Genomic DNA, 13,509 nt, shown 5'->3' with positions numbered 1-13,509 from the left:
TCGTAACGCAGGTGGAATTCGAGGCTTCCTCCAGGCAGATAACTGAATTAATTAAGTCTCCTGCAAATGAGGAGATACCCATGTAACAAAGGTGAATTAACACTAATTCACATTCGTACGTGGAACTCTGTCCGTGCACGACGATGACGACGACGACGACGACGACGGTGATGACGACGACCTTATGGTTCCGGAGACTGAGTAATTAAGCTGAGGTAGAAAAATTCGCAGTAGACACGCGAAATTGCCCGCTAACGGAATAAAAAATTAAATAACCATACTGAATGTTCCATATGTAAGAGATTTTTCGAATTAACAATGACGAAATACGTACGACACATACATATGTATATGTATGTTTTTATAGGTTCAACGATACGAGAAGTATATATTATTGAAATTTTAAATAACGATCGTTCATATCCAAAAGTATAAATTCATTTTTCCGTAAATTAACGATTATTATTAACGTATATTATTCCATAAAATAAACAGGAATTATATTTTCTTAATTAATCGTGAGATATTCGTAAAAGTTAACGTTTTATGCTTCAGAAGTTGTTAACAAAAATTGATGTTACTTTTACTTACTTTAAATAATAATTAGTTAATAGTTTGCGAAATGTTTCTATTGTTCGGATGCAAATAAAATTATAATAATATAATTTGCACTATTTTAAACAAATAAGTGTAACGCGATAAATTTCGCTATTAATTAGTAACAGTACCAATCAAAAACCAAGTCGCAAGGTCCGTATACTAAATTCTAGAAAATACAATGAACTCATAGATAACTTCTGGTGTATAATGATAATAAAATTAAAAATTCGTTAATGTTAAAGAAAACATTGTGGAAATACGTTCTATTTGTGTAATTAAAAATAATGAATGAAACAGAAACAATGTAATCAAATCTGAAATATTTAAGATTAAAATTATACTATGATTGAAATTCAAAAAAGTTAGTTACGAATCAAAACTTTTCGAAATGCTTAAACTAATAGATAAACAATCGAATGAAAATTTAAGTATATAAGAAGCTAAATATAAGGAAAGAAAAGTGAATCCATATTTTCATAAATCACTGAGAAGTAACGTAATCGTAAATAATTCATCTTAAAATATTTCTAAAATTACAATTCTCTTTTTTTATTAGAATTTTATAGATATAATGTATATACCATATTGTAATGAAATTTAATAAAAAAAATTAGGAATCAAATAAGTAAACTTTTAAGATAGCAATTTATTCAAATGTAATAGCATTGAAATAAAAATACTATATAAATCTATCATAAAGAGTGATTATTAAGAATGACTGCCCAATATCTATATTATGTATATCCTACTCTAGAAATACAACGTATCTCCAATAATCACTCTATATATATTAATAATAAGAAAAGTGTATATATTGAATTAAAATATCAATATATTGTATTTTTAATTTTCTTTATTTTACCGAAATTATTACACAAGAAACAATAGATTTACTAATATATTATAGTGCAAGTAATGTAATTTCCAAAAGCTAAAGGAGACTTATATTAATCAATAAGTCACTACTATAATATATAAATTTAATTAAAAGTATTAACAATATTTAATATTAATCTCTCCAATTATAATATTAAATCTATTAAGTTCGGTGCTCAATAATATTTTTACTTTTAAATCAATTAAAGTTTCGTAAAGAAATTTAAAAGTCCTATACTAAACTTATATACATAAGAAAATGTATATAGGAACAAATATATGGAAAAGGAAATGTGTGTAAAAATATACATATTGGAAAGGATATACATGTAAAAATACATATTATTACTTACCTGCAAACTTGGGTGGCATCCCAACTCCAATAACGTGCGCACTACACCGGCATGTCCTTTATTAACCGCGATGTGGAGAGCAGTTTGGCGTCTTTTATTTCTAGCATTCAAATCAGCGCCAGCGCCAGCTAATAATGCCATTACGCCCGGTTCATCTCCGAATGCTGCATGATGTACAGCTCTATCTCCATCTTTATCCTAAATGTATCATAAATCGTTTACTTTCAATATACCTAATAATTAAGTATTCTTAAATACATAACCTTCCAATGGTAATATATATATATTGCATAGATTATTTTTAAAATAATAATAAATTAAAAAAACTTAGTTCTCTTCTTACCTCTATTTCAACATCTGCTTTATAACGGAGGAGAATTTTAATGACTTCTAGGTGACCATTTTGACTTGCTGCTTGTAAAGCAGTATGACCCGAAAATACGCCATTCACATCAGCTTCAGGTCTCTTTAAACATTCTTCGCATTTAACTGCATCACCATTCGCAGCGGTTTTTACTAACTCTTCATTAACATCGCTCGAAACATGCGTTTCAAACAATTTTTTTAACAACGCTGATAGACGTTCTGAAAAAGTTAAAAAATGTTTATTTCTCTTCCAAATTTTAGGAAATGGTGCAAATAAATTAAACACATTTTAAACATACCCCCACTGCTATTTCCTGGTACACTACCATCACTACTTGCAACTTTGGTAACTGCTTGAGGATTATATGTCCAAGATGTACTACAAACTTCTACTTTTAAATCCCCATCGTGATAAATTTGCAAAACTCTACCAATCTTTCCCATAGTCTATAAAAACATAAATATTATACATGTATTTAAAATTAATTTGTATTTTGTATAATAACAAAATTTATTTAATTTTAATAAAATTGTTTTGTAAAATCTATATTCTAGAGAATTTTATATAATGTACCGGTGCCATTGCTTCAGCCCATTCACCATGACCTCGTTGAAGTCGTTGTATTTTTTCTATATCGTTACATATTTGTACCAAATCACCGACCGCAAATGTTTGGTTGTCAGAACTTGAACTAGTAACGGGGACTGGTATTTGTACTTTTGTCAATACAGCAGGGTTGAAGGTCCATCGATTTCCACTTGGGTAGGACACAACAATATCGTGATCTTCATCAATACCAACAACAGTCCCTGTAGTACCAAGACACTCAAACATACCATCCGTCCAACCACCATGCCCGTGTTGTAACGATTGTACGATTTCTAATTCTAAATCAACATTAACCTACAAAACAAACAGCTTTATTTATTACTTTTGTTTTTAGAAATTTTATTATACTGTTTTATAATAATCATGATGTTCAATAACCTGATCTCCAATTTGTAATCCATGGGCGCCAGTGCGACCTGGACCCTGTTCACCTAATAGTGGTAAATGATATCTGTAAACTGTTTGGCCTTTAGCATCATTAACAACTTTTAAATCCGCCTGAAACATTAACAATCGCTAATTGTCCATATTATTCTTTAAATATATATACTTACTCTCGTAATTCACATAGCTATATCTGATTTATGACAGTACTTAATAATTTATCTTTTAAACTAACCATTCCTTCAAAACCAACACGATACAAATTTTTGGCACCATTATCCCATATAACATAGGCTGCTGAACGTGGACTAGCTGCAGACCAATCTTGAATTTCATTAACTTTACCTCTTCGACCATTTCCACCATCTTGATCTTCCCACTGCCAATCAACACCTCTTACAACTCTGGCACCAGGAAATATACCACGAATTGCGATCTAACATCATATATAAAAAGATAAGTTATATTAGTATTATAATGATGATGATAGTAATATAACATTTAAAGAAGTGAATTAATACCTTTTTGCTTTTACGTCGTGGTTCCAATAATACTCTTTCACTTCCAGGTGTTGCTATACGATAAAATCTATGTCTTAAGTGATGCTTGTCTCCATGATAACAAATAGAACAAAGGTCATAATTCCCACATTCTGCACATTTCCAACGAATTCCAAATATTGGTTGTTGTCTGCACGTATCACACATTGTTCCATCATGTTTCACGCCAGTCGGAGCTGAATCCAAAATTCGAAGATCAAATGCACCAGAACAGCGATAATTAGCTGCTGTACCATTATCCCAAACGACAACTACTTCTTCTGGAGATTCAAAATTTCTAACAGTTCCTACATGACCTTCTCCTCCATCCTGTCATATTCAAAAATTATACTTAAAACATATTTATGACCATAAACACATTAACATAGAAGAAACTCAATAGTAATAGTCTATTTATATCTCAAAAAAGAATACAAAATTTTCAAGATTATTAAAACAAAAACAAGACAAATTATAAACAGTTCTTATCGTTTAAAGTGCTTGGAAATTAATTACAACAAAAGAAAATAATGTATACAAAACAAAATAAATCAAAACATAAGAATTAAATTTGCGATCTTATATACATATATAACATAATTATACAAAATGTTTTAATAAAGTAAATTGCTAAAACTATATTAATAAACTATACATAGAACATAATAAATATACATAAAAGCTTTCCAACAGTAAATTAAACGAATATTAAGTATGATGCAATAACCTTAACGGACATGCAATATTATAAAAAAATAAAATATATATCGTATGTTATGTGAAAATATAAAAATTATATTAAAACCAGTTAACCTCTTTACTAACCTGTTTACCCCACTTCCATTCGGGTCCACGGATGACTCGGGCTCCGACACCCTCCATCATAAATCGCGTTGTACGAGTACCGGTACTCGCACCAGCCTCCATAATTCATTGGCAACAAAATTTCAATTAATAACACAAAAATATTAAAGAACGCGATACTCTTACCATGCACTAACACTAAAAAATACCGCCATATTAAACTAATGTCAAAACATGTTATACCAACCTTTTATGTGAATGCAACTCATCCATCGGATCTTAAAAATATTTATTTTATAATATTATTACATAATAAGCTAAACTTTTGTTGCTATATAAGTTAAATCAACTGAATATATCATAGTATATCATACTGAATACATTTCATCAGCTGAATATATTTCATACAACAAAATTGCAAATCTAGGGAATTTTATGATACTACATGTATCACGAAAAATATCACTTTTTATTTGGATGAATTTTACAATCGATTCTCATTGAGAATTATAAGTAAATAAAAAAAAAAAGAAAAAAATATATCATTAAATCCAATTTCATTAAAAAAAAAACCGAGCAATGTTAATGTTTACAATTTCTGAGCTTTATTTCGATTGTTTAAAGATTTATATTATATTTTCTATATATTTAATTATCAACAAAAAAGATACATTGTAATATTTAAAACAAAATTAATGCTCACTTATAAATTTAAACATTTACCCCCCACAAAAAATTGAATTATAAGTAAATATAATTCATATAAAAAGTATGATTTTTATACCTCTTTTAATAAGAAAAAATTTTCTACATAAAACATATTTTCAAAGATAAAATCTATATTTTTATATATATCAAGTACAAAGAGTAAGACAATTTTTATGAATAAATTTAACAGATCGTTATTATTCGTAAAAACGAATATTTTTTTTATAAACATCAGTATACATAAACTACAATCGATGTAAAACATGATGTCAATAATCTTCATAAACTAATAGTATATTTAGTATTATATATAAATGCAAAAAGGAAACAAAAAGTTACTTGGCTTAAATATATTTTCACACTATTATATGTTCGAAGGACGAAGTTGTTATTGATTAATCTTTTTTTGGCACAGTAAATGTTATTACAACAGAACATGAAAATTCGTTTTCAAAAATAGCAATAAAAAAAGTAACAGTTCAAAAATTTACATTTAAAGAAAAAGTATTTAAAGCAAGAAGTTCAATATTCATATTATTGATACACAATATTTCTATTCCTCACGGTTTAAATCTGTCTAAAGGCTAAGATATTAATTCCAATTTTTATAAATCATTTACTGGCATTTATGCTGTTAATATTTTTTCAATTATTCATCAGCACTTATTTATCGTTTATAACTTCAAATCATAAGTTTAATGTTAATATAGAGAGGAGTAATGTATAATTAAATTACTTTCTTATAGAACGTCTTTTTACGTAAATGAGATTATTTTTTGGAAGATATTTAAAATAAAGATATTGTTTATAGCATACAAGTATTGGCTATTTACATTTGGTGTTCCATGTGTTACTATGTTGCATATTTATATGCTTATCATAAAACCTTATGTGTATTAAATTATTGATATTACAAAGTCATTACATGAAGAAAGTATACACTCCGCTGAGAAACATCGATGTACATTCACACGAATCGCGAGTATCCATGATGTATTTTACAGTTTAATCAGTAGTTCAACAACGTAATTATGATATTAATCCTTCAATAAACACAAAATTGAAGATATCAGTGTATAAGTAGTTAATTTTTAATATACAATATTTGTAATTTATTAAGATATTTTGGATTACTTTACAGATGAATACTCTTACAAATAATATTTCACATAAAAAGTTTATTATACTTCTCCTTCACTTTGGCAAAATAGTTTAGTATTTCAATATTCTGAGCTATACAAACATGTTTTATTTATATTAATATGAAACATGACTAACTTTTAAGAAAATTGTCATTAATATGTAATATTTACATATAGTAAATTACACAGAAACTTCTCAATTTGAAACTTCTATTTGAAGTTAAATGATAAAGTTTATTAAAATAAATATTTCATTTTATAATCTACTATCTTATTATTGCACTTGAGTTCATAAACTGAAATTGCATGCAAATGAAATAAACTACTTCCTTTCTGATGTCTTCAATTTCTGATAAATCTCTCTTCCCTCTTCTTAAAACTTTATCTTACATACACATATAGATAATTATACATGTGTCTATTTATACACATACATGTGTATGTTTACATGCATATGTTAGAAATTTGTTTACCTAAATTAGATGTAAAGTTTAGATAAGATCTTTTTCTGAAAATATTTGATAAGTTTGCGGATACGATTTCTATAGCCATTATTTTATATATATAATATAGAATGTTCATTTTACTATTGAGTTACGCAATGAACACGGCTGCAATGAATGAGGATAGGACTCATAAAATACGGACACTTCAGTTTATTTCAATATTATGTTAGAATCCTTAAAATTTCTTCTCCAATTCCTGACAATAACGTGTTATTGTCACCTTTACCTTCAATTACCAAATTGCCTGATGACTTCTATAAGAGAAAATTGTATTTTTGTTACATTTACTATTTTATTAAAATCACTATTAATGCTAAATGTTAAGAAGTAAAATATATTTGTCTTACGTTATACTTTAATAAAAGGCACACATGATGTCCTTTCAAAGAGTGTCCATATAAAGATGCAGTATCATTGATTTGTTCCACAAGAGTAAGGTTACATTTACAACAAATTAAATTTAGAATAACATCAAAATCTTGAGAAAGGATAATTTCTTTCCTAACTTTGTATACAAGTTGACCACTTTTAAGTAATTCTGTTAATATATCCTTATGTGAAAGATGGCCGACCATGAACTTACTGCAAGTTAAATGCATAGTAAAGTCAAGTTTTTCTTGCAATGTACTTTCTTTGCTTTCTAACATATATGTAAGCGTGCCTCTCAACCTCTGAGCAAATGTTACATCTGAGATTAAAATAGTAAACTGTGTTTCTTTACTGGTTTGTGGAGACAGTTGGAATGGCAGTTTTATACCAAATTCATCTCCAATCTGAAAGAATAGCATATTTATTAAAATTAATTCTTTATTTTGTTGCCACGCAAGTTAAATATCGTACATAACGTAAGAAATAGCAATTATCAAAGTAAGAAATAATATACTCAGTTGTAAAATTATACAATTTTTGCTTTGTTGCTTCATTGTACATATTAACTTACATTTCTCATTAATCTCAATGACGATGTATCTGGAACATCAAAAACTAATTCCTTTACAAGCTTCTGACAATTATTCGTAATGAGTATTGACGCAACTAATTTATTTGACTCGTGAGGAACTTGTTTCAATTCGTATGCTATAGATAGCACTTTATTTTTAGCTAATTCTTCGTACGAAGTAACTGGTTCTAAAATTGTATTATCTTCAGAAAGTGAAAAATTATATCTTAAATCTGGTAATATCTCTTTAGACGGTGTCGAAATTCCAGCGGTTTCTTCATAATCTGAAGATTTTTTTAAAGATTCTTTTTTAATTTTCGATCTTTTTGATTTTCTATGCTTCGAGTCCTCGTCCGTTTTTTTATGCTTTTCTTGACTTTTTGACTTCTTGCGTTTAGCATCTTTCCATTCTGATTCCTTTTCACTGAAAACCTCCGTATACTCATTAGCAACAGGTGGCTGAATATTTCCTGTGGAAGTATTATTTTCTAACCACATATCAGTAAGTTGTAACTGATTGTCATAACGTTTTCCTTTAACTTCTTTAACTTTCTTCTTTGATTTTTTATGCCCCTAATAAACAAAATATAATAAAACTATATTTAATTTTGAACTAATAACTTCTTTATTAAAAATAAAATTTATATTTAATATATTATAACTTTTTAAACAAAAGAAGAAACATATTACTTTTTCCTTTTTCTTTCCTTTAGATTCAGTAGTTTCTTGAACTAAATTATTTTCATTAACTCTATGTTCTGAAACAGGTAATCTTTCATCATCCCTCAAAGGTAGATCCAAATCAATATTTAAGGCTCTATGTGGGTCATTTACATCCACATGGTCATAGTCATCGCTATCACTTAATTCTGCACCTGGTGGTAATTCACCAATCCCAGTATTCACCACTTGAATAGGATAAATATCATCCTGTTCATCTTCTGAAGTAGGCTTTTTACCTAAAGATTGTAATGTTTACAGTTTAAGATAATATAATTATCAGGAGCGCATGTATATGCAAGATTTAAACATACTTTTCTTAGTCTTCTTCTTCTTCTTGCCATGTACTTTGTATCTTTTATGATTATTCGTAATTTTTAAAGAAACTGGAATATCTAATTCCGTTACAGGAATGTTTTCAAACTCCTCATAAATATTTGATGAGTTATGATATGATGTGGAATTCTTAAATGTGCCTTTTAAATAATGTGGATTGTTTTGTTGTTCTAATTTTCTAGCTTCACGTCGTTTTTGAAGTTCCTCTGCTGATGGTTCATTAAATTCTCGTTTAGGATAGGAATCGTTCATTTTCTCCGTCTTAACGAAAATATCATTCATATCTTGATCTTCTGAATCTGAACTTTCTGATGGTGGATCATTGATCCATGAATCTAAATCCAGATCCTCAGGAATTGGCACCTAAATAAAGTAAGATAATGTATATAAATAATAATAATTATTATTATTTTTTAGTTTATTTCTGGTAACAATAAAAGAAAACAAACATCTAATATTAATTTGAACATTACATTCAATACATAAAATGTGTGAAAAAAATATAAAAAATCAATACACAGGAAATTAATAACAATAATATGATTTTATAGAATGTGTTTTTTGAAACAAATGAAGAAAATATTGACTAATAAAATTATATGAAAACATATAAATAATAATTACCTTTCTTTGTGCTTTTGGCGCAACAGGATTAAGCTCTCCTTCAAACGCTTCCATTAATTCTTCTGCCAAACCAGGACTTTCTTTTAAACATTCAAGTAAAACCAATACAGAACTAGACCTTTCTTGAACTTCTAAATCCCCGCTGCATACAAATGCAGCTATTTTATCTTTCAGTGCAAAAATCTATAAAATACAACAAAATTTATGTATAATTCTGAGATGAACATCATTTAATACAATACATAAATAATTAGATAAATAATAATTTTGGTATTTGTAGATTATTTTACCTGTTCCATAGTCTCTGTATCTCCATCTTTTACAGCTTCACATAATGTTGCTGTTGCAAGTTTTAAAATATTATGAACATAAACGGCTTGAATATGTCCTGGTAAACTGGAGGCTTGTGATCGTAACATTGATTGTAATGTTACTATAGGATCCTCTAGTTCACTGTTAATGTAATATATTATCAATTACATTTTAAACAGAAAAGTAATACAAGTCAGAAACTATATTATAGAATACCTAGAAAATTCTCCACAAATCCATGCAGCAGCGTATAAAACTTCAGACATTGTTGCTCTTGGTTGACCTGTTAAAAGGTATGAATTTTCTAGCAATAAGGCACATTGTTGAACTGCATATTTTCGTATAGCTTGGACACGAATTGCTACATCGAGTAATTGAGTTGCTACTAATGGTCCATGTTTGGTACCTTCCATTCTTGTAAGTTCAACCAATACAGATATGTACCTATAAATGTGGATAAATATTATGTAAATGTAAAATATAATATATTTTAACAAATATGAACTTGGTGATTATTTTACCATTCAAAATAAGTAACAAATTGGTAATTATTCTGCGAACATATCTGAATAATTTTTGAGAGTAATTCATCTCTGTAAGCAGTGCCTTCAGCTTTATCCATATGCACCATTAACTTTTTAACTATCTCCATTAAATTCTTTTTTGAAACCATTCCATATAGTAAATCCAAGGCACGCAATCTTATACTTTCATCTTTATCATCCAAGCATTGCATTATAAGATCTTTGTGAGCTTGTACACTTTTTGGATGAGTTTTTAAAATTTTCGACATTGCTAACAATCCCAAATATTTTAAATTTTGATCAGAATCTTCTATCAATATCCTCAATTTTTGAACACATAACTGTATCGAATCAGAATGGTTTGGCATGCCAGATGAAATTGAAATTAATACAGCTATTACTGTATTTATACATTCATATAGTAGGGACATTGCAGATGTACTAAAAACCAGTAATATCATACAATTAGTATAACATTACACGATTATAATAATTATATAACTAATTAATCATTTGAAAAATTAAATTGCAAAATACAATAAATTACATAATTTATCATTTAGGATTTATTTAATGACAAAGACATATGAATACAAAAAATTAAAAGAAAATAAATATCTAAATAAATTTTCCATGTTAGGAGCAGTAAAATATTAAACTAATCCGCAAGCAGTGAACAAACCTGCAAACCCAATATATTGGTTTACATTTAGACAAAAATACATGAAATACCTGTGTATCAAATTTGTAAGGGGTTCTATTAATTTTTTGCCAAGCCTAGGTTCTAGAGGTGTCAATGCGCCAAACTGGAAATATAATTGCAATCTAAGAAATATGATGATATTTAACATATGAATATTGCTAAACATAGTTTACACTTTACAATATGTAATGTAATCATTCGTGGATACATATTAGAAATAAATACAAGCTACTAATGCATACTACAGCTAATGTCTATAATTTACTATATTTTGGTAACAAAGAGATGATCAACTAATATGAAAACCTTGAAATCAGGTCAATTAGTGGTTGAGTAAGTCGCCGACCCATTTTCGGCTCAATCAGTGTTATAGTGGAGAACTGAGCATGTGAAACAAGACCAATATTATTTGGCTCATGTTCAATGTATGTGTATACATATATATGTATGGATACAAATATTCATTAATTATAACAATGAGCCTATATCTTCATTAATCTGTTTCACTTTATTGATATAAGATTAAAAGCTAATATTCACTTACCAACTTAATAATTTTTATCAGCATCCAATTGTTAGTGGATGTAGTCATAAGTTTGAAAAAAACAGGTGCTAAACTTAGATAGTTTTTTGGATTTTTTCTTGCCAATTCACAAACTACATTAACAGCAGCACTTTGTACACCACTATCAGGATCTTCCAACTTTTCTTTCAATCTAGGAAATGCAGGCCGCAAGGCCTCTGGAAATCGTAAGAAGACTTTGTACATCATTAGTACAGCTTTCTTGCGTAGATACGGCTTTGTAGATGTTAATAATGTCATTATATCATTAACTAAATCACGTGCAAGATCTGAACTTATGAAGCAAGACAGACCACTCAGAGCTAAACCAGCATCATACTGGTTTTGACTATTTAAATCTTTGCGAATCATATTGGTAGTTAACATCAACAGCTGCAATGAATCAACACTTTGTATTTGTCAAAATTGATTTAATTATTCTATACTAATTCAGAATCTTTAGAAACCTGACAAATCTTCTTTATATGTCATAACAGAATTTACGAAATAATTACTGTTTACTTACATATAATATAAATTATAGATATTTATGCAGTGTTACTTTCATATATCTAAATAACAAAATATCCATTGTAATATAATATTGTTCATAATAGAATACAATATTAATTTAATAAATATACATCATAAAAATTCTTCAAATGCATATTTTATCATATCTGTTCACAAAAAATTACTAAAAAAAAATGAATATGCAAAATAAAATATATGATTTATATATATTATATATGATATATATATATATATCTGATTTAGCAGAGTATGTCGAATGTTTGTCAGATTTCTTAAAAACTTAAATTTTATCTCAATTTTCGAATAATATCATACTTCTGTATCTGCATGAAAACTTTGACTTGCCGTCAAATATCCAATTCGTTTATATGTAAATTTTGCAGATGACATCACCTCGATTATGTTGAAACCAGCCCAGCTAATATCATACCCTAACATTTGAAGCTAAACAAATTAAAACATATTATATTAATGATGTTAAAAATGTATCTAGTGACAAATTATATACATCTGAAACTTACATATGTTAGCTTTGCCACAGCATTTGCTTTGACTGCTACATTATCTTGTCGCAATTCTTGTTTAATTTCTTCTATACATTGTGCAATATATTTTGCCTACAACAATATGATACATATTTAAATGAAAATATGTATTAATAATTCGACTAAGGTTATGTCTGTAATAAATATTTGAGAGTAATATGCCAAACGTAATTACAAATTTACCTCATTTTCTTTATTGTTCCTAATTCCACGTACTAAATCGGTCAGATTTTTATCGAACATACGTTCAAAGTTTCCTTTTACTTTACGCAAAGCCATAATGGCATTTAAAAAATAAATAGTATATTCCCAGTATCACTTAAAAGCTTTCCTTCTACATCCGCCTAATATTCCGACTTAATCGGATAACTTGCTCCGATTGCATTACCGTATGTTAGAAACCTTAAACTTCAATCACAGTCTTACATTTACATTTTTTGACAGATCGGTGGATAAGAAAGTCCCACGGCGATCAAACCTAAGAATTGTCACAAATAGACAAACCACTCAACAATTCGTTCATCGTATACAAAATTTTCTAAATATAAAATTCCTAAATATTATAAAATTGCAAATTTGCTAGTTACAAACCGTTTGTTTCGATTGGTTATTTAATACAAAAATATAAAGCGCACTAAATCAAAATGATTCTATATTTAATGTCAAGTTTAGAATGAGTAAATGACAATTTAATGAAAATTTAATCGAAATAAATTAATGCCGTTCAAAATTTATCTTAGCAGTAACAACAGATAATCGTGTTAAAATTTTATCCCCCCCCCCAATATATTTTATATATTATAATATTCGATTTCTAACAT

General features: G+C 28.0%; 2 protein-coding genes across 7 annotated transcripts in view; both read right to left on the bottom strand.

The window, feature by feature from the left end:
- The window catches only part of LOC138179851 (E3 ubiquitin-protein ligase MIB1-like), a 452,965-nt gene extending 448,217 nt beyond the window's left edge, over positions 1-4,748 (bottom strand). For all 6 annotated transcript variants that reach the window (XM_069113034.1, XM_069113032.1, XM_069113035.1 and 3 more), the window contains exons 1-8: positions 4,554-4,748; positions 3,711-4,058; positions 3,425-3,625; positions 3,184-3,303; positions 2,770-3,099; positions 2,495-2,642; positions 2,173-2,414; positions 1,830-2,027 (exon numbers count right to left, since the gene is read on the bottom strand). In XM_069113034.1, the coding sequence (XP_068969135.1) occupies positions 1,830-2,027; positions 2,173-2,414; positions 2,495-2,642; positions 2,770-3,099; positions 3,184-3,303; positions 3,425-3,625; positions 3,711-4,058; positions 4,554-4,655 (1,689 nt within the window). In that variant the 5' untranslated portion in view covers positions 4,656-4,748. The remainder of the gene's footprint in view (positions 1-1,829; positions 2,028-2,172; positions 2,415-2,494; positions 2,643-2,769; positions 3,100-3,183; positions 3,304-3,424; positions 3,626-3,710; positions 4,059-4,553) is intronic.
- A 1,244-nt stretch (positions 4,749-5,992) lies between these two features.
- On the bottom strand, positions 5,993-13,215 carry garnet (adaptor-related protein complex 3, delta 1 subunit-like garnet). Its single transcript, XM_069112697.1, has 14 exons — positions 12,872-13,215; positions 12,665-12,760; positions 12,459-12,587; positions 11,592-12,002; positions 11,077-11,150; positions 10,342-10,785; positions 10,037-10,264; positions 9,799-9,961; positions 9,509-9,691; positions 8,863-9,247; positions 8,519-8,787; positions 7,829-8,401; positions 7,236-7,661; positions 5,993-7,142 (listed from the first exon to the last, which is right to left on the bottom strand). The coding sequence occupies exons 1-14, from the start codon at positions 12,965-12,967 to the stop codon at positions 7,050-7,052; spliced, it is 3,570 nt and encodes a 1,189-aa protein (XP_068968798.1). The 5' UTR covers positions 12,968-13,215; the 3' UTR covers positions 5,993-7,049.
- Between the last annotated feature and the right edge of the window lie 294 nt (positions 13,216-13,509).

The sequence above is a fragment of the Bombus flavifrons genome, chromosome 5 (genome assembly GCF_040668555.2).
Source record: "Bombus flavifrons isolate JBK064 chromosome 5, iyBomFlav1_principal, whole genome shotgun sequence".
NCBI classification, from domain to species: domain Eukaryota; kingdom Metazoa; phylum Arthropoda; class Insecta; order Hymenoptera; family Apidae; genus Bombus; species Bombus flavifrons.
The sequence above is the reverse complement of the archived record's forward strand: the minus strand, read 5'-3'. Positions and strand labels throughout refer to the sequence as shown.

What these genes read in the sequence shown, in the direction of transcription:
- garnet (XM_069112697.1), bottom strand. Translation starts at nt 12,967, where the DNA reads ATGGCTTTGCGTAAAGTAAAAGGAAACTTTGAACGTATGTTCGATAAA. An exon ending in GAAGAAGAAGACTAAGAAAA is followed by an intron (nt 8,788 to 8,862) that starts GTATGTTTAAAT and finishes TACAATCTTTAG; the next exon opens with GTAAAAAGCCTACTTCAGAA. An exon ending in GCCTTTTATTAAAGTATAAC is followed by an intron (nt 7,143 to 7,235) that starts GTAAGACAAATA and finishes TTTCTCTTATAG; the next exon opens with AAGTCATCAGGCAATTTGGT.